The sequence below is a fragment of the Ursus americanus genome, chromosome 3 (genome assembly GCF_024610735.1).
Source record: "Ursus americanus isolate L20-20 chromosome 3, mUrsAme1.1.p, whole genome shotgun sequence".
NCBI lineage: Eukaryota > Metazoa > Chordata > Mammalia > Carnivora > Ursidae > Ursus > Ursus americanus.
The window spans coordinates 49719957-49742493 of NC_142129.1; the positions used below are offsets into that span (position 1 = coordinate 49719957).

The 22537-nt window shown below is 33.7% G+C and overlaps 1 protein-coding gene across 7 annotated transcripts in view; it reads right to left on the reverse strand.

Annotated features, from left to right (window-relative positions):
• PALS2 (protein associated with LIN7 2, MAGUK p55 family member) overlaps positions 1 to 22537 on the reverse strand; it is a 108315-nt gene that overhangs the window by 21576 nt on the left and 64202 nt on the right. For 6 of the 7 annotated variants that reach the window (XM_045793013.2, XM_045793014.2, XM_045793016.2 and 3 more), the window contains 4 exons: positions 19476 to 19625; positions 18487 to 18714; positions 3340 to 3381; positions 1753 to 1884 (listed from right to left, as the gene is read on the reverse strand). In XM_045793013.2, the coding sequence (XP_045648969.1) occupies positions 1753 to 1884; positions 3340 to 3381; positions 18487 to 18714; positions 19476 to 19625 (552 nt within the window). The remainder of the gene's footprint in view (positions 1 to 1752; positions 1885 to 3339; positions 3382 to 18486; positions 18715 to 19475; positions 19626 to 22537) is intronic. The other variant, XM_087860964.1, reaches the window with a different exon arrangement.

Below are 22537 nucleotides of genomic sequence, written 5' to 3' on the forward strand. Positions count from 1 at the left end.
AAATTTGAGGCCATATTCTAGTAAGCAGGACAAGCAATAGTCAGTAAAAATATATCACAATTGCACTTCAAAATTTACCGTGAGATTTAAATTCATGGCATTGTCAGTTTAGATATTTAAACACTTTAGCACTAAGGAATCAACTGGCATCTAATCAGTCTGCCATCTGGTATCGAAATTTTGGGACCAAAACACAAAGGTATACAGGATCTTTAAATTACTACAACTTTTTATTTATAATGTTAAGTTAGTCAAAGAGCAGAAAGGATAAATACTATTTTATGTATTAAAAGGACATTTCATTAGCACCCTAAGGTATTTACTATCAACCTTAATCCTACTAGAGACAGAATCTCAATATCCTATGTTTAAAATAGGCAAAACTACATCTACTGTCAAGAAACTAAGTTTTGAAATCCAAAAAAGTGTTATTTTAAAATAGTGGCTAAGGAACTGGCGGCTAGTGGCTTATCCCACAAAATTAGGGTTTTTTATATTTACAGCTAGCACTGAAAAATCTGGCATCATTTTTAGCCATTTAAATCCTAAAAAATAAAATTAAAGTAACATCACCAAATGCAGGGAAGAGACTGAAATAATGGTGACAGGATGAGAAGACAGAACTAAGAGATGACACTCACAGAGGGGGGTGAAAAAGAAAAATTTCCTGGAAAACTTCAATAAAAGAAACAGCCACAGAAAGACTTTTTGATGAGAGTTCTAAGAAATTCAGTGGAAATATCCAGAGATTGTGGATTCCTTTTAATTTACCTATGCTTTAGTTCTCTCACTGCATAATGCACTTGTACACGATAATGTCTTAAATTTAGGGACACATTAATAAGACTATTCTCATTCTTGTTATTCATTCCCCCTTAGAAGTCAATATAACTTAACAGAGCTAATGTGAGCTACCAGCATTTCCATTTAATTCAGAGTTTAGCGCTAGGTTCTGGGTCTTTTCCTCATACACCTTGCTTTTTAGTGAGACTCTCACTTGTTCTGATGGTTTGAGGGATTTTAGACTTCCTGATTTGTCAGTTTCTCCAGCTCTGAATATTACACAGTGTAAACAATTACAAAATCAGACTTAATTCTGCTGCTAAAGATTTCTGAAAGCTGTATTAGAGGAAAGGAAAAAGAACACGATCCCAGAGATCTTTAGAAAATGAAGTTGGGGAAAATACGGTGATAACACACATCTCTTTCCATATACACATATTTCAATCCAAGACCAACTAACTAACACTAATCATAAAGCAAACCTTCATTTCTCAGTAACTGAGGAGCGGTAAGGAAACAGATTTAAGAGCTTAAGAAATTATGTTTTATTTGCCATGAATATATATAGAGAGAGGAGACAAGAGATAAAGACACTATTACACACATAGTAAAAGACTTCTAGTTAAACAACAGCAAACACTGAGAAGGGATGACCCCAAGTGAATTGTTCTTGCCCAATACCATATTTTACTGGAATCACTCATGTGGAAGAACCAACTGTTCTAATCCCTAAACCAATGGAATATCTCCACAGGCTAGTTAAGTCTGCATTTATTAACAGCTACTCGCAAATTCCTTCTCAATTTGATCTTCTGTCCACAAAATTAGCAGCCATGAAGCTGGAGCTGTTCATGCAGAAAAAATCATTGGAACAAATGCTAATACCTTCTTCCTGAATATTCAGATATTGGCCAGATCTAAGATTGAAAATAAAAAAGCAGGTGAGGAAATTATGAGAAGCATACTAACCTGCCACCAGTTTGGATCTTCTCTGTTTACAATTTGAAGAATTTCTCCTTTTGAAAACTTCAATCCTGCTTCTTTGCAGGGTATCAGGTTATCATTGTATGGGTTATAATCAAAATGACATTTCACAAACACCTAAAACACAGCACAATTTAAAGTAGTACAGATGTATCATTTGTCACTAGATTTTTGAAATCTTTTTCAAATCACTGTGATTTAATTGTAATCGACTACTTAGTACTTCAACTAAGGACCTTGTCACACTCAAATAAATATCAATTATTACACATTAATAATTTGGCATCATTAAAGAAAATAAATATTAGTACTACAATTAAAATTTTGTTTCTATTTTAATGTCTAATCTTAAACCAACAGTTTAACAATCATACTTCACCATTCTTATACTTCCCGTCTTTTCACATGATTTTCTAACTAACACTGCATAATTTTTATTCAGTGAAATGCCACTTTCTGATTAATACCCAGAAACAATATATGCAGCTGATTTAAGGCATATATTTCAGATATAATAGGACTTTTTTTGGGGGGGGTGTACTTTTTCAAAGTGCTCAGAAATCAAAATTAAACAATGAATGTTCATGTTGAAGTCAGACCTGAAATATACTTAGTAACTCAAAAAAAATTAAAAACCCAACTTTCATCACTGGTAATATATTTGTTATGATCACGCAGATTTACACTGGCCAAAACTTGTGTGGAAAATACTTTTCTGAAATCATCTTGCTCTGATTTAAATAATTAGCATTAAATTAATTGTCAGAAAAACAATGAAAAGAGCTTGAAACTATTTCTCAATTTAAATTCAATGAACTATACAAAAAATTTCTTTTAAATATGTTTTATTAATAAAAGTATGCCAGTTACCAATATTAGTTATCTCCAATAACTGGAATATTTTGCTTATTCACTTTAATGTAAATCCTAATAAGTTAAGCATTTTGTATTTGATGGCAAGTTTAGATTACTTTCTTACAAGTTTTTTCATGCATATTTATAAAAATTCAAATTGTATCTACTGAAGAACTGACTTGGCATTAATCATCAGGTAAACTTTAACAAGCAGAAAAGCACAAAATTAGTTAAAATAACATTGTTATCATACTTGTTATCATACTTCTATAAATGTAACCAAACAAGATATTCAAGTAACACAAGCAGATACATTATATTATTAGTGTGGTAAAATGTGATGGATGCATATTAAAATAATTTAAAAGTAACTAAGTTTGGAAACGTGACTAAATTTTAGTTATTTACAATTAGATAATTTTGGTAGAAAGCATTCAGAACGTTTTCAATAACTTTGGAAAGGCTAAATATTATTTAAAAAATCAGTAAGCCAATAATTTTTTTGATATACAATTTTAGAAATATCTAAAAAGCAAGCATACAAACAATATTAAGATTGCTAAAATGTGACAACTGGCTAACTTGACAATGGCATGCAGCTCAATGTTTTGGCAATGGAAAAAGAAAACCCAAATTATTATTTAATCAAGGTAAATTTAGTTGGCTGATAAGACAGAAAAACGGAATACCAGAGAATGTCCTGGAATGACATCATACCTGACGGACGTGTGCTGGATGCCTCTCCATACTGATGCAACTCTAAAAATATATTTTTCATTGCATAAATAAAGCCAGACTTTTAAACTGATAATAAATTAACAAAATATAAACAAACTACTGGCCCATTTTATTACTTCACTCATTTGGTAAAGTAACTACTCCCCTCATTAAATGTCCATAGGGTATAACACCTGAAAATTATAAATGATAAAAGCAAAAAGGTAGAGGTGTTTGAGATGAGGCAGAGAAAAAGGATGGGTATACAAAGTTTTTAAAAAAATACTTGGATACTCCTTACTTTTCAAGAAAGCTGCACCAAATGAATAGTAAGAGCATCCTGTCATCTAAGCAGGAATGTTTATCATTCTTATCTGTGGGACAACATATATTTTGTAGCCATAAGTTCAGATTTTCTGAGATCGCCTAAATTTCAAATAATTTTTCCCCTACTCCCATCAAATTGTTCTGGAAATGTCATTATTTGTGGAACAAAATGTCTCTCAAATGTAAAACATTTCTAGAGGGAACAATTTTTATTATTTCATTTATTGAACTAATTTTAGAACATTACTCTCATGCTCAAAAACTCAGATTAGCCTGGTTTTACTTTGACTTTTAAAAATCTGTCTGAAAAATCAATTAACCCAACCTTTGATCTAAAGATTTGTAATGACCTTAAAGTCATTAGAGATTTAACCAGACTTAGAATATTTTATTAAGTATATTGTAAAGTGTTTTACTAATAGACTATGTATGTTAACAGTTCACTCATTATTAAGAAGTTATTAAACACAACCTACTAAAATATTTCAATCTCATATTCTTATCACTAAAAGAAAAAACTGACCAATTGACAATCTAAAGTAGACAGAACAGAGAACGGGAAGTACAAATGGCTTTTGAACACAAGAAATGTTCAACATCACTCAGATAGAAATACGAATTAAAACTTATATTATAACAACATTTTCTTCCTGCCAGATTTGCAGAAATCCAAATATTTGATAACATTCTAAAGACGGGAACTATGGGCCAATAGGCATTTTCCTAACAGGTTAGTGGAGGATCTGGTTCAATCCCTCGGAAGAACAATTTGACAATAGCTATCAAAATTACAAATGCAAAAATCTTCTCACCTAGTAATCCACCTCTGGGAATGTATTAAACAGCAATGTTGCTCAGACATGCAAAATGACTTATGTACAAGACTATTAACTACTAAATTATTCCTAGTAGCAAAAGATTGGAAGCAACAACGTAATTGTTTAGTAAAAGGGATAATGATAAATCTATGTGATATAATACTATGATAAATCTATGTGATAAATGATAAATCTATGTGATATAATACTATGCAGCTATTAAAAAGGGTGGGGAGGTGGTGATGTGTGTCAAGAGGCAGTCTATGTACCAATAAGGAAAGATCCTAAAAATACATGGTTAAATGAAAAAAGCAAGTAGTGTACATCCTATGTAACCTTTTCATTGAAAAGGAGGTGGAACAGGAATAATAATATATAACTTTTACTTGCATATGAATAAAGGAACTCTAGAAAGATAAACTAATAGCATGGTTTCTTATGGGGAGTGAGGACTAGGTTTGTAGTGGATTATGAGAGAGATTTCAATTGAATACCTATTTATATTTCTTGAATTTTGAACTATGGGAATGATTCACCTGTTTAAAAAATTAAATTCTCATGGTAATAAAAATAAGATAAAATGACTCACACTTCTGACTAAGATGAACCAATAAAGGACTCTCCAACCTGAAACAACTAAAATACTGGACAAAATTTGACAAAACATTTTTTAGGACATCAGGCAAAGAAGTCAGTGATTCCTAAAAAAAATGGAAACAAACAAGATGAACTATTCAGTTGCCCCTGCTCACTGCACAGTGGAAGTTCCCAGGTTGCAACTCAGGAAAGAAGAATCTCAGTAGAGCCTATGTGGTCTCCAAGTTGAGGAAATGAGCTGGGCAACCAGGGAGACCAAGGTGGCTGCAATGTACAGAATAGAGTATTCAGTGAGGAAAGGGCTGCATACTCAAGAACTGCAGAGCACTCCCTCCAGTCTTCAGCAGAGTAGTGATCAGTGCATGGGCATGAAGAAACTACTCAAAGTCAGGTAAAGAACCAGCATGATAAGAAGCAGTATCGGCAGGCCATACAGGGTCAGGAATAATTTCTTTTCTCATTAAGGTGAGTGGAAAAATCTCATTAATTCATGAGGCACTGAATAGTCAGAAGGATTATGCCCCAGAATTAATCCTGCTCTGTACCTAACAAAGCTTAAAAAGCAAGATCTGAAAGGATTCAAACTGCTCCCAAGTAACTTCAGTATCCTAGAACAAAGTTTAAGAATTTTCTAAGGATACAAAAATACCCAGCATTCAACGAGGTAAAATTCGTGATTTATAATAACCAATCAAAAATAACCAGGCATGCAAATAAGCAGAAAAATATAATTTAAAATATGGAGAAAAATCAAGAGTGATCCAGAAATGATAAACATGATCAAATTAGCAGAGAAGGACATTAAAATAGTTAGTTTAACTTTATATATTATAGTCTTAGGTTCAAGAAGCTAGAGGAAAGACTAGGCATGTTAGGTAGAAACATGGCAGAGATTAAAAGACTCAATTTAGATTTCTAGAGATGAAAACCAAAATATCTGAGATGGAAAAAGAACACCAGAAGGGACTAACAGATTAGACACTGAAGAAAACAAGATTAGTAAACTTGAAGATACAGCAACAGAAACTAAGATAAAAAACAGGGAAGTAACAAGACTGAAGTAAATGAGGAGTATCACTGAGGAATGGGACAACTTCAAGGAGCCTAATATATGTGGAAATGATGTCACCAAAGGACAGAAGAAGTGGGACTAGAAAAATAATCTGAAGAGGTTAACAGTCAAAATGCTTCCAAATTTGATGAAAGAAATAGTCTTTTCAACAAATGGGGCTGGAAAATTGGATATCTACGTGCAACCCCCCCTTCATCCATATCTTAAACTATACAAAAACTCATACACTAAATGGATTCTGGAGCTAGATGTAAAGCATAAAACTACACAACTTTTAGAAAAAAAATATCGAAGAAAATCTTTATGACCTTAGGTTATACAAAAATATTTTACACAGAATAATACAAGCATAATCTGTAAAACACGGAAAAATTGGACTTCATCAAAATTAAGAACTTCTGCTTTGTAGCTTTGTATTACACTGTTAACAGAATGAAAAGCCTTTTCACTGTGAGAAAATCCTTATAAATCATAATTTTGATAAAGTATTTGTATTCAAAATACATAACTCTCAAAACTAAATAAAAAATCTCAATAAAAAATGGGTAAGATTTGAAGACAATCACCAAAACAGACATTAAAAAAAACACACACACATGAAAAGATCCTCAATATTAAGTAGTCATCAGGGAAATGCAAATTAAAATCATACTGAGTTATCACTACACACCTATATAGGTGTCTAAAATTATAAGGATTGACCATACCAAATGTTGGTGAAGATGTGCTGTAATTCAAACTCTCATAAAATGCTGAGGGGAATGGACACTGGTACAATCACTTCTGAAAAACAGTTCAGCCACTTCTCTGAAAATTCAACATATACCTACCCACGACCCAATCCTTCAATTCCTAGGTATTCACCCAAGGGACTTACATGTAAATGTCCACAGCATCTTTATTTATAATAGCCCCAAACCGGAAACAACAAAAAATGTCCATCAGCCAGTTAATGGATAAACAAACTATGGTATAGCCAAGCAATGGAATACTACTTATCAACACAAAGTAATCAACTACTACTACACATAAAAAGATGGATGAATCCCGAAAGAATTATGCTGAGTGAAAGACGACAGATTCAAAAAAACAAACAAACAGCAAAGATGATTCATGTTGCATGCTTCCATTTATATAAAAACAAGGAAAATGTAAACTATAGTGACAGAAAGCAGAGCAGTGCTTGCCTGGAATGCGGGGGGGCAGGGGAGCAGGAGGGAAGGATTATAAATGGATACCAAGAAACTTCTGGAGGTGCTAGATATATATGTTGTCTTGATTATGTTGATGTTTCACAGGTACATATATCTACATTTATCAAATTGTACACTTTAAATATATGCTATTTATATAAGCTTTATCTCAAAGATATTTTTTAAAAGTAAATATAAAAATTTGAAAAAATAAAATATTACACCGGACTCTGCTGGGCCTATCCAAAGGATAATAATTAGTAAGAGAAAAGAAATTAAATGGATGAAATGGCTGTGGAAATAGCTCTACCATGATCCTTATATTAAATCAGAAGATGGTTGGTAATTTGGGAATATGTTATCTGAACATAGTGCAAGTGTTCCTTACACACCCTCAGTCTCAACACATATTTTCAGGTCCATTTGAATTTGCAATTAGAACAAGTGACAAGGTGGTGAGTGCAGTGATCACAGTTGCTATGAAGTTCACTATGACAATAGCAGAGATGTTTAAGGAAGGATGTTATTTTTCTAAAGATTTTCAAAGTATATGAACTCAGCCTACTCACAGTTAAGTGCAGCCGCACACATTTTCGATCAGCACGGAGGCTAGAATATGTTTGGTTAAAAAAGCTTTGAGGGGCAACTCACACTCCTATTTGGTAAATATCCATTTGTGGGCCACAAATTTAAACTTCTGTCAAAAAATTTATTTAAAAAAATCTATTAAACTAGACTGTTCAGTATTATAATACTCTTAATTTATATCACACTAAGTCACTGGTTCATGCAAAGCCTATTTTTATTTCTTTTAATAATGTGATAAAGAGCCATAAACTTGTACCCAAAACAGAGGCTAGAACCTTACGTGGTCATTCTGCTCTCATTCTATTCCATTCCATCACCCTGGCTTCCCCAGCTAAGGTAACCCTTACCCTGAATCTTGTGTTCATTAACTCTTTGCTTTCCTTTCGTACAGTTTTACTGTGCAAATATATGCATTCTTTGAAAGTATGCATTTAGTTATTTTAAATAAAAAATTATATCATACCACAGCATATCATCTTTGGGATTTACATGTTTGTTAACCAGTTTCCAGCTGTACATACACATGAACAGCCCTAGGAAATTACTGTGTTTTGGTGTATGTGAATACTCAACTCTGATAATGCTAAACCCTCCCCCCGTGTGGTTATACCAATTTACACTGCCACCAGCAGCGCAGAAGAGATACTATAGAGTCATATGTACAATTTTTGCCAATTGAATGTTATAAAATGGTATCCCACACTGTGATTTTTAATATCTCTTCATTTGTTCACCGATTGTCTCCTTTTACTTGATTTGTGTATGTAAAGTGAAACAGGAACACAACTTCATATGTTATCCCTGTTAATAACCAGTTTCATTTATGGAATAGTCTCTCCTCACTGAAAGATGTATCATCTTATCAAAATAGTACATGTATTACCTCTCTTTCTGAACTCTCTAGTCCATTAATCATTCTATCTGCTCTTAGGCCAATACCATGATGGTATCTTAATTCCTACATATTAGTAATGCCCCATTCCTGCTTTTCTGCCTCAAAAGTGTCTTGGCTATTCATCCTATCGAATACCATGAAAAATCTTATTGGAATTTCGTTGAATCTAAAAGTCAATTTGCAGAAAACTGACACCTTCGCAATATTGTCTTCTTGTCCATGAACAGGACATATCTATTTATTTAGATCTTCATCATAGTGTGTGTGTGTGTGCGTGTGCGCCTGTGTGTAGAGGCCTTGAATATTTTTGTTAGATTTATTTCTAGACATAAATGTGACATTCTCTGACTCTACTGTAAATGACGTTTGTCTTAGTTACATATCTTGATGGTTATTGGTGACATACAGAAATGCAACTAAGTTTTGTATATTAACTTTATTTTCAAATATCTTGCTAAATTCATTTCTATTATAGTCTTGGGGGCGTTCTATGCAAAAAAATACTATTTGAAAATAGTATTTTCTCCTTTCTGAACTTTGTGCTTATGAAACTTTCAATAAAATATTAAATTTAAGTGGTGTTAGTGAACACCCTTCTCTAGTTCTTACTTTTTTTTTTAACTAGGCAAAGACTTTATTAATCCTTCTTTTAAACTTTATATTGCGGCTTCTTTGGCTTAAGTAACTACAAACAACTAAGTGTATATAGGCAATAATTAAAAACCAGCAGTGTTCAAGGGCCTCAGGATTTAAAATATTATAGGTTTCTATATTTCATCATTCTATATGTTAGCCCTAAACAAAACTTTTTAAGCACTCAAAATTACTGAAATTTTATTATTTTTAAAATAAGTTTAGTCAACTATTTGGCTAATTATTGGAAGCCTCATCAAAACTCTGAACAAGATCACCCTTCTCCCCAATAGCAAGTGGTGCTTTTCCATCCAGCTTCTGCCAGTGTCCTTAAGCTTCTCGATATCAAGATGGTCTAAGAAGCCAGGTGGCATTTCTGTCAGGGGCTGTGTCTCAGCATGGCTGGTAATGGTAAACGTGTTTGCTGCCAGAGACAGCTGAGCGTTAGGATTGTTAAAGTAAGTAGATAACCATTCCCCAGTTTGCAAATACACCTACCTCTTTAATATCAGAGATACTGCTTATTCTTAGTTTAAGGAGAACTGAAAATTTTTATCACTTATTATAACAGATATTTGTTGTATCATCTGTTACTCTATATACCATCTCAGGGCAGTTTTTTTTTTATTTTTGTTTTTGTCTTTTGTTTTTAACCAAGGCACAATTATGCCTGAAGTTTGGCAAGTTTCTCTTAGTTTATGGTAGGTTCTTTGTTCTTGTTGGAATGGAAATGAGACTTCCTGGGGTAGTGGTGTTGTGCTCGAGTCTTAGGCAGACCATCTGAGGGTCCAGTTCCGGATATTAAAGAGAATGATTCTAATATTCAACTATTCAGAATAATGTTTTTAGTTTTTTTTTTTTTATAAGAGTAAAGAACTTCCCTCCTGTTCTCAATTTACTAATCTTTTTTAAAAAATCGTGACTATGTATTTAACTTTATCAAATTCTTTATGAGGTTTTTCTCTTTAAATCTGTTAATGTGCTTGGTTTCACAATGATTTCCAATATGAAACCATCCTAGCACCCATGGGATAAATCCAACTTGAACATGTTCTGTTATCTTTTTTATATATAATTAAATTTCATTTGCTTTTATTTTGTTAAGAATTTTTACATGCATATGGAACTGTAATTTCTTTTCTTAAAATATTTTTGGTACCTACATCATGGTGGCCTTAAAGATGAGTTAAGAGAATTACTATCAGTTTGACCTTAATGAACAAATGGAATTATGAACAGTCTTTGGGAACTAAGTCTTTAAGTAAGTTGAAGAACCTCAGAATTAGCTACAACTTCTAATTTACCTTGGTCTCAAATTTAAAAATTATAGATTCTTAGATCTCATGAAAAATTTTGATTTTTAATAAGCACCTCAAATTATTCTGATAAAAACGATCTACTGATCATGCTTTGAGAAACACCACCTGGCAGGGAGAGCTCCTGGCTCTCAAACAAAACAACCCTCATAGCAGTCCAGAGGGAGTTAAGATAGGCACACCAGGACTACATGATGGAACTTCTGGTGAAAGAGCTGAAGAGGCTAAATGCCCTTGCCTCCCCTAAGCGTCTCTAAGGAAGATGACCATAGTTTGTCCAGGACAGGCATTGCTTAAGCCTATTGTTCCAACATAATTAGTAAGCATTTCCTCATTCACTTTAAAAAATAACCCAATTTTGACATGACATGTTTTGGCTCACCTTTGGAAGGCTTCATGTTATAGTCTCTTTTCTTTTTTATGATAGATAGGCCTGAGAACTGCCTCAGGCTTAGATGACCTCTCCTAACCCATTTAAATCTTTTCTCCCAGTTCTAAAGGCTAAATAAAAGAGTTTGAGAAGGCATGGGATGGGAATAAATTTAAGCCTGACAGGACTAAAGATCCTTGCCTCTTATGCTATTCAGACCAGTTCACCAGGTACAGAATCTAGAAAGGAATTTGAGCCAAAGTGCTAACATGTGACATATTAATATTACAAAAATTTATCTTGCCTGTAAAAGTCCATGATAGCTTTGGTAAACTAGTTAGAATTCTGGTTTAAACCACAGAGAGTAAAAATCTTCCTAATTATCACAACTAACATATAATTAAAAAAATAAAATAAATCGTAAGTTCTATTTTTCCAATCTATTCAAGTCCAAAAGGAAATGTGCCACCTGAGAAATACAGGAGTCCTGAGAGGTACTAGTGATGTGAAATGTCTAATTTCAAATATCTTTTCTTTCATGATTCTTTCTTGGTGCTGGGGAACAGGGGACACTATACTGCAGGGCACTACGGGACCTCTTCTTTATAAAACCATTACCTTCAAAGAACAGGAGATGTAGCTAACTCTCCTAACACAGAGAAACAGGCACAGAGACTTAGACAGAATGAGAAGACTGAGAAATTTGTACCAAATGAAAGAACAAGACAAAGCCACAACTGGGTATCTAAGTGAAACAGATTTAATTAATGTGCTTGGTAAAATATTTTAAGAAATGATCATAAGGATACTCAATGAACTTGAGAAGAGAGTGGAGGACATCAGTGAGACCATTAAGACAGAGATTAGGAATAACACAGTAGAGATAAAGGGGTTCAATAAACAAAGTGAAAAACATACTTGATAGAGTGAACAGCAGGCTGGAAGAAACAAAGGAATGAATTAATGACCTAAAAGAGTAATGGAAAGTAATTACACTGAACAAAAAAGAGAAAAAAGAATTATGCAAAATGAGAACAGACTTAGGGAACTCAGTGACTCCATCAAATGTAATAACATACATATTATAGGAGTCCCAGAAGAAGGAGAGAGAGAAAAGGGGGCAGACATTTATCAGGATAAATAATAGCTGAAAACTTCTCTAATCTGGGGAAGGAAACAGATATCCAGATCTAGGAGGCACAGAGAACCCCCCAAAAAATCAACCAAAGCAGATCCACATGAAGACACACTGTAATTAAAATGGAAAAAAAGTGATAAAGAAAAAATATTAAGAGCAACAGGACAAAAGAAGACAGTTACATACAAAGGAAACCCCATGAGGCTATCAGTGAATTTTTCAGCAGAAACTTTCCAAGCCAGAAAGGCATGCCATGATATATTCAAAGTGCTGAATGGGAAAAACCTGCAGCCAAGAATACTTTATCCAGCAAGGCTATCATTCAGAATAGAAGGACAGATAGATTTTTCCAAACACAAACTAAAGGAGTTCATGACCACTAAACCAACCCCGCAAGAAAAATTAAAGGGAACTCTGAGTGGAAAGACCAGAAATGACAGTATGAAGGTAGAAAACACAAAAGCAGTAAAAATGAATATTCCGGTGAAAAATCAGTCAAGGAACTCACAAAATAAAAAGATGTAAACTATGACACCTAAAACATGGGTAGGAAAAGAGTAGAGAATGGATTCAAATGTAAACGATCATGAATTTAATATAGACTGCTGTATGCAGAAGACGTTATATACAAACCTAATGGTAACCACAAATCAAAAACCACTAATGAATATGCAAAGAATAAAGAGAAAGAAATCCAAATATATCATTAAGAAAACCAGCAAATCATGAAAGAAAGACAGGAAAGGATCAGAGAAAATGTTCAGAAACAACCATAAAACAAGTTATAAAATGGCAACAAATATGTATCTATCAATAATTACTTAACATGTAAAAGGCCTTAACACTCCAATCAAAAGACATATGGTGATAGAATGGATAAAAAAAACAAGATCCACCTACATGCTGCCTAAAAGAGAGTCATTTTAGACATAAAAACATCTGCCAATTGAAACTGAGGGGATAGAGAAACATTTATCATGCAAATGGTATCAGAAGAAAGTCGGAGTAGCAATACTTATGTTGGACAAAAGACTTTAAAACAAAAACTATAACAAGAGACAAAGAAGGGCACTATATAATAATAAAAGAGACAATCCAACACTAAGATGTAACAACTGTAAATATGCACCCAACGTGGGAGCACCCAAATACATAAAACAGTTAATAACAAACATAAAGGAAATAATACATCGTATTGGTAATAATACAATAATGGTAGGAGACTTTAACACCCCACTTACATCAATGGAAGGATCATCTAAACAGAAAATCAACGAGAAAACAACGGCTTTGAGTGACACAATGGACCAGATGGATTTAACAGATATATTCAGAAAATTCCACCCTAAAATAGCAGAATACACATTCTATTCAAGTGCACAGGGAATATTTTCCAGAACTGATCACATATTAGACCACAAAACAAGCCTCGACAAATTAAAAAAGATCAAAGTTATATCATGCATCTTTTCTGACCACTCCATTATAAAACCAGAAGTCAACCACAAGAAAAAACCTGGAAAGACTATAAATACATGGAGGTTAAATAACATGATACTAAACAATGAATAGATCAACAAGGAAATCAAAGAAGAAATTTAAAAATACATGGAAACAAATGAAAATGAAAACATAATGGTACAAAACCTTTGGGACACAGCAAAAGAATTTCTAAGAGATAGGTTTATAGCAATACAGGCCTGCCTCAAGAAGAAAAATCTCAAATAAACAACCTAATCTTATACCTAAAAGAACCAGAAAAAGAACAACAAACAAAACCTAAAACCAGAAGGAAGAAAGGAAATAATAAGGATTCGAGTAGAAATAAATGATACAAAAACTAAAAAAACTATAGAACAGATCAATGAAACCAGGAGCTGTTTCTTACCAAAAAAAAAAAAAAAAAAAAAGTAAAACTGATAAACCACCAGCCAGACTTCTCAAGAAAAAAAGAGAAAGGACCCAAATAAATAAAATCACAAATAAGAGAGGAGAAATAAAAAAACCCCACAAAAATACAACTATAAGAAAATATTAAGAAAAATTATATGCTGACAAATTGGACAACTTAGAAGTGGATAAATTCCTAGAAACATATAACTGACCAAAACTGAAGAAGAAAGAAATAGAAAATTTGAACAGAACAATTAACTAGCAACAAAACTGAATCAATAATTAAAAAACTCCCAACAAACGAGAGTCCAAGACCAGATGATTTCACAGGCAAATTCTGCCAAACAGTGAAAGAAGAGTTAATATCTATTCTTCTCAAACTATTCCAAAAAAAAAAAAAAAGAAAAGGAAGGAAAACTTCCAAATTCATTCTATAATGCCAGCATTACTCTGATACCAAATTAAAGACACAACAAAAAAAAGAGAACCACAGGCCAAGATCTCTGATGAACATAAATGCAAATATCCTCAACAAAATACTAGCAAACAAAATCCAACAATACATTAATAAAATCATTCACCACAACTAAGTGGGATTTATTTCTGGGTTGCAAGAGTGGTTCAATCAATATTCACAAATCAGTCAACATGATACACTGCATCAATAAGAAAGGATAAGAATCATATGATCATTTCAACAGACACTGAGAAAGCATTTGACAAAGTACAACATCTATTCATGATAAAAAAAAAAAAACCCAATAAAGTAGGTTTGGAAGGAACATACCTCAACATAATAAAGGCCATATATGAAAAACCACAGCTAATATCATCTTCAATGGGGACAAACTGAGAGCCTTTCCCCTAAGGTCAGGAACAAAACAAGGATGTTCACTCTCACCACCTTTATTCAACATAGTACTGGAAGACCTAGCCACAGCAATCAGACAACAAAAAGAAGTAAAAGGCATTAAATTAGCAAGGAAGAAGTCAAACTTTCATTCTCTGCAGATGACATGCTAATATATAAAGAAAACCCAAAAGACTCCAATAAAAAACTATAAGAACTGATTAACAAATTCAGTAAATCACAGGGTACAAAATCAATCTACAGAAATTTGTTGCATTTCTACACACCAATAATGAAGTAGCAGAGAGAGAAATTAAGAAAACAATGCCATTTACAACTGCACCAAAATTAATAAAGTACCTAGGAATAAACCTAGCCAAAGAGGTGAATGACCTGTATTCTGAAAACCATAAAACAATGATGAAAGAAATTAAGGATGATATAAACAAATGGAAGGACATTCCATGCTCACAAACTGGAAGAACAAACATAGTTAAAATGTCTACACTATCCAAAGCAATCTACACATTTAATGCAATTCCTATCAAAATACCACCAGCATTTTTCACAGAGCTAAAACAATCAATCCTAAAATTTATATGGAACCACAAAAGACCCTGAATAGCCAAAATAACCTTGAAAAAGGAAAGCAAACCTGGATGCATCACAATTCCAGACGTCGTTTTATATTACAAAGGTGTAGTAATCAAAACAGTAAGGTACTGGCACAAAAATAGACGCATAGATAAATAGAACAGAACAGAAAATCCAGAAAGAAACCCAGTCATATGGTCAATTAATCTTTGACAAAGCAGGAAAGAATATCCAATGGGAAAGACAGTCTCTTCAACAAACAGTATTAGGAAAACTGGACCATTTTCTTACACCATACACAAAAATAAATTCAAAATGCATTAAAGACCTAAATGCGTCTCGAGACCTGAAACTATAAAAATCCTAGAAAAGAGCACATGACATTGGCCATAACAACTTTTTTCTAGATAGGTCCCCCAAGGCAAGGAAAACAAAAGCAAAACTATTGGGACTCCATCAAAATAAAAAGCTTCTGCACAGCAAAGGAAACCATCAACACGACTAAAAGGCAACCTATGGAATGGGAGAAGATATCTGCAAATGGCATATCCAATAAAGGGTTAGTATCCAAAATACATAAAGAACTTATAAAACTCAGCACAAAACCAAATAATCCAATTTTTAAAAAAATGAACAGGAAAACATACAGATGGCCAACAGACACACGGAAAGATGCTTAATATTGTTCATCATCAGGGAAATGCAAATCAAAACTATAATGAGATAGTACTTTACACCTGTCAGAACAGCCAAAATCAAAAACACAAGAAACAAGTGTTGATGAGGATATGGAAAAAAATGAACCCTCTTGCACTGTTGGTGGGAATGCAAACTGGTGCAGACACTCTGGAAAACAGTACAGAGTTTCCTCAAAAAGTTAAAACTAGAACTACCCTATGATACAGCAATTGCACTACTGGATATTTACCCAAAGAATACAAACACACTAATGCAAAGGATACAGGCACCCCTATGTTTACAGCAGCATTATTCACAATAGCCAAGATATGGAAGCAGCCCAAGTGTCCGTCAACTGATGAGTGGATAAAGATGTGGTGTGTGTGTGTGTGTGTGTGTGTGTGTGTGTGTGTGTGTGGAAAATGAAATATTATTCAGCCGTAAAAGAGAATGAAATCTTTCCATTTGCAATGGCATGGACAGAGGTAGAGAGTATAATCCTAAGTGAAATAAGTCAGTAAGAGTAAGACAAATGCCATATTATTTCACTCATATGTGGAATTTAAGAAACAAAAACAAGCAAAGGGAAAAAGAGAGAGAGAGAGAGAAACAGACTCAAATATAGAGAACAAATTGATGGTTACCAGAGGGGAGGTGGGTAGGTAGATGAGTGAAATAGGTGATGGGGATTAAGGAGTGCACTTGTCATGTTGAGTACCAGGTGATTAAAATAAAAACTTAAAAAATGTATATATTTTACCATATCCTTCAAAGAACAACGTAAAACAGGTATTCAACATATGTTATTTCAAAGAATTGTATGGAAAATATAAAAACTAGACTTTCAAGTTCTCGAAAATAAAATCACTGGCAGTATCTTACGTAAAAACATAATTTCACTTACCCATGAAACAATAAGTTTGTGGAATGAAGTTGAATAATTAAAGGCCTCAATCTAAAACATTGATATTTCCTATTTCTACATTATGTAGGCCTTTATTTTTTTTTTTAAAGATTTTATTTATTTATTCGACAGAGATAGAGACAGCCAGCGAGAGAGGGAACACAAGCAGGGGGAGTGGGAGAGGAAGAAGCAGGCTCATAGCGGAAGAGCCTGATGTGGGGCTCGATCCCATAACGCTGGGATCACGCCCTGAGCCGAAGGCAGACGCTTAACCGCTGTGCCACCCAGGCGCCCCTACATTATGTAGGCCTTTAAACCCTCTCCTCAGTCCCAAAACTCCCATCATGATTGCCAAATCTTTATCTGCAATTACTTTATTACATTTCTTTCTTTACAATTCTATCACACCATCACTACCTCATCACCACCATCACAACAGCAGCAGCAGCTCCTTTTTGAGTGCTATGTGTCAGGTGCCACTAAGAGAGCTTTACATGAATTAAGTCATTTAACCCTCGTAACATCTTCCGAGAAAAGAAGTATTATCCCTAACTATATACATGAGACAATGAAGCACAGAGAGGCTAAGCTAGTAAGTGGTAGCACTGGTATTTGAACCCAAACAGTGTTAACCTTCTTTTAGAGTTGTCTCTCAGAAATCATCTCACACCTCCAAAATTCCGCTTCCTGGTTACAGGCTATCACTTCTCTCCTTTTGGAAATTCACTCAACATGATGAAACCAGATGATCGCTGTCATTAGAACATTACCCTGTTCAATAATCTACTTTATCTAAAAATTAGTTATAAAAATCAGATCAAATGTGTACAACCCAGGTATTCAAGATTTTTCTCAATCTATATACCCATCCTCCCTTTCTGACCTCATTCCCCATACAGCCCATCACATGAACACTAGGGAAGAGGTAACTAGAGCTATATTCTTATCCTCTTACAGGGCCTAATACAATGCCTGGAACATAACAGGTGCCAAAAATGTTCGCTAGATTAATGACTAAAAGGTTTTATGATTTTTCAGAAACCTGGCTATAGGTTACTGTAATGCTAGGGTTCATAGTGTCCACAAAGACATTTTGTTACTCCTTCCTTTATAAGACAGTGCTAATTGTTCACCCACGACAAAATACGGCAATTCAGAACACATAAATCATAGTTTTTTCCTCTTTTCTGCAGCAAAAGAGGAGCAAGTGGTGGTTATATCCAACAGTGTGATTAAAGAAATGAAAGTATTCTTAATATTACTAAGAATTTTATTACTAACCTGTTGAGGGGTTATGGTATCTCTATAGCTTGGTAAAATTTTTAGGGTGACACTTCCACTAATATTTTTCAGTAATTCTTGTAATTCCTTTGGATTGTTTCCAACCTCATGACCATTGACTTCTTTAATGATATCTCCCACATGAAGCAGACCTTGTCGATCTATCATTCCTCCATGAAGGATTCGGGCAATTACCAGATCATTATTTTCGACCCTAAATGTTACACCCTAAAGGAAATAAAAAAAAACAGAATTATCACCGATTTTAGATTATTAGGAAGAAATCTTAAATATTCATTAATATGTATATATAAGAAAGTAATTCTAAAAGTAGGTGAGTTAATTGTTCCTGCTTTTCCCCTGTTCTCCTCTGTCTCAATATTTTAATCTCAATAAACCACAGGCAACTGTGATGACGTATACCACCCCATAAAAACAGGACTTCCATGCTGCATGGAACTGCATTCCACAGGATAAAAAGCTCAAAGGAGAAGAAAAGTATTTATGCATCTGATGGCCTTGTTTCAAGCTTTTGTTTTTTTCTTATAATCAGGACCCAGAAATAATAATTTTAGCAGAGAACAGAAAACTTCACTACTTTATAGAGTCCTACCATGCCCTCAATTTTTAATAACTTTCTTTTGTGTTTTGACATTATCATTAACAAGCAACTTGAGTTCATTTCTTCAAAGGGTATAGGAAGAAATGGGGGTAGTTATCTCCTGTAATTTTTGCAGCCCATGAGCAAACTTCTTCTGGCCTCTATTTCAGCTTAACATTTTATTTTGGCTTAGTTTTGCATGCTATATTGAGATAGCATCAGTTGTATATTTATATACAAGCCAAAAAAAAAAAAACCTGATAAAACAAATAAACATGAATTGAAGTTTTTATAATACAAAGTATGAAAAAGATTTAAAAAAAAGATGTGATTGGGTCACAAATATGTCAGATTTCAGATTTTAAAAGGCACTGATTTATCTACTCACCAATGGCTCCCCGGCTCTTTTGTGAATACCAAGAATACGAATGGCATCTACTGGTAATAACTGATTATTGACAGAATTATTCATTTCTGGGCTTGATGGAGGTGACTCATAACATTTTGATGCCACAATATCATGGGCCTCCAAGAGTGACTGTAAGGATTCAGAACAGCCTGTGGTTATTAATTACTGATAGAATAAATTATTAAAAATAACAGTTCATTATCCCAGTGGAGTACTAAAACCTTCCAAGACACACATTATTAAATTCTAAAATATGAGTTAAACCAAATGCACAGAATCTTTTAAAGAAATTATATAGTACATTAACATAAACAATATTGTATTCCTTGTTTTAAAAGATTTGAAGAAACTGATAGAGTTTTATGACTTTTCTTTTAAAAAGTGACATGTTCAATAGAAACTGAACCTAGATTTCCAAGTGTGGTACACTGAAGGCACGGGAATTCACTGCCGCCACTGTCATCAACATTATTATTCCACATTTATCATCAATCCCTATTTATTAGGTATCTTACAGATTCAAATGGTACAGGGGCACCTGGGTGACTCAGTCAGTTAAGTGTCTGCCTTCTGCTCAGGTCATGATTTCAGGGTTCTGGGATTGAGCCCTGCGTCAGGCCTGCTCAGCAGGGAGCCTACTTCTCCCTCTCCCTCTGGCTGCTGTTCCCCCTGTTTGTGCTCTCTCGCTGTCTCCCTCCCTCTCTCTCTCTCTCTCAAATAAATAAATAAAATAAAATCTTAAAAAAAAAAAATTCAAATGGTACAGACCCCAATTTTTACTCAAAGATTATTGTTAGTAATACCATATATTTTTTACACATAAAAAATGTCTGCTAAAAAGACATCCAACAGAAAATGGATAAATATTTACAGCATATATTTGTGATGAGAGATTTTATATTACTGAAAAGGCTTTAGTCTATAAAACATATATTTTAAGGGAAAAAAAAAAACCTAATGAGCCACTAATGGACCTGAATATAATTTTACCTCCTACATTTACTATGCATGTGCTATCATCATGGATGACTTTGATCTAGCTTTCCAGGAATTTCTTACAATTTTTTATATATTTATTTTAGTTTTTCATTTACACTATAATTGTGTATATTCAACAATAAAGCTGAGTTAAATTTTTTTGAGTGGATGGAGCTCAAAAACAAAATAGAAAGAAGGGAGAAAATGTCAACAAATTAGAACAGAAGCAATCAGGATATGAATTTAATTGGTATTTTCTGGTCATTTCATGAATATGCTGTAAGAGACTAAAAAAAATTTCAAAAAGAAAAAAGAAATCACAAATCCACATGTAAAGATTATTCCTAGAATGCTAGAAGTTGCTCAAATCTCTAACCTGGGCTGCTTAGTTTTCACTCTATGCCCTGCTTAGCCAGCATTATCTACTCCTATGACTTGAACCACTACTTAAACACTGATAACTTCCAGAACTCTCATGAGCTTCAGATTCAATGACAAAAAATCTGTCCACAACTAGCCAGTCACGATAATTTGAAAATCAAAGAGTAAAGATGGTAGAGGATTGAAACATACTGAATTAATGAAAAATCTGTAACTGCACAATGCTATTTAAAAAACAGAAGAACTGAAAAACTCATCTGTTGCCATTCAAGACTGCTATTTTAAACAATTCGTTACTTTAAAAATTGGTAAAGGGAAGGATCAGGCATTTCTGTGATTTTTCAGTATGAAATGCATTATGGGGTAACTAAATCGTTCAGTTGATGAGGAAAAGCTCTACTTTATATAAGAACAGCAGCTACAAAATGTAGAATGAGAGAATATGAAAAAACATCATTTTGAAGTCTCTAATGAAAATACTGATTCAGGCAAGGATTAATTTGTGTTCATAAATAGATAAATGGTTGAACAGGAAACAGCGTTTGTATAATGCTAGAATAATAACACACTAGATTATGTCCTAGTGAAAAGTATTTCAAAGGAAGGATTAGACGGTCTATGCCCTAAATCAAGGGACCAATCTCAGCAACAATACTGGTGGGCTAACTAGGTGTCACACATCTTCTGATGTAGTTTAATTCATGTTGCATTACATCACTAAAATTCTAGTTCCAAATAATTAAATAATCAACCTTTTAGATAGAACTTCTGTTTACAGGAAATAGAAGGGATAATTAAACAACACAGCAAAGAGACAACCAGATTCATCCAGGGAGTGGGACATTCTTCAGGGCAATGGTCTGGTCTCTTAATAGGTGAACATCATAATCAAGCGAGAAAGGATGGTCCATTCAGATGCCACACATGAATCTAGGTTGGAAACCCATAAGTACAAACCAGCTGTAAAGAATATTTTGGTGTCAAATATTTTGGAGATGTTTGAATATGTGTATTACATGAGATGAAGATCCACTGAAATGGAAAAGTGGAAATCAATGACTGAAAAAAAAGGGTAAGTTACAAAATAGCTTGTACAAAGGATCTCAACCAGTAAAGAAAAAATATGTACCTTTATGCATAGAAAAAGTATGGAGGAATATGTACTAGGATAGTACAGTAGTGATCCGGGTAGTAAGAATGCAACGTCTTAATTTTTAAATTTTTGCTTGCCAGTATTTTCTAATTATATTTATTAAACTTTATATAAATTTATATACTTATTAAATTTTATATATTTATTAAAGATAGATAACATGTCTAAAAGCTCCACCGGATGCTTCTGAAGTATCACAAACCTAACATGGCTGGTTACCTTAACATTAACATGTCAGTTTCTTCTAGAGTGTTCCTTACCTGAGTGCCATCAATTATTTGTTAGAAATCCTATCCTTATCAACTTCCCACATCTCTCTTCTGCAACTATCACATGTAACCAATCACCAAGTCCTACTGATTTTACTGCTTAAAACTTGAAAATCCTCACACTTTCTACTCTTGACACTGCTGTCATAGTTTTTTGCCTTAGTGCTTAACCATCTTGCTCCACAATCTGCCCTCTCCTTGTGTAATACCTCCCACTCTTCCCCCTCATGGTTTCCCACTGTCCCCAGGATAAAGTCCAA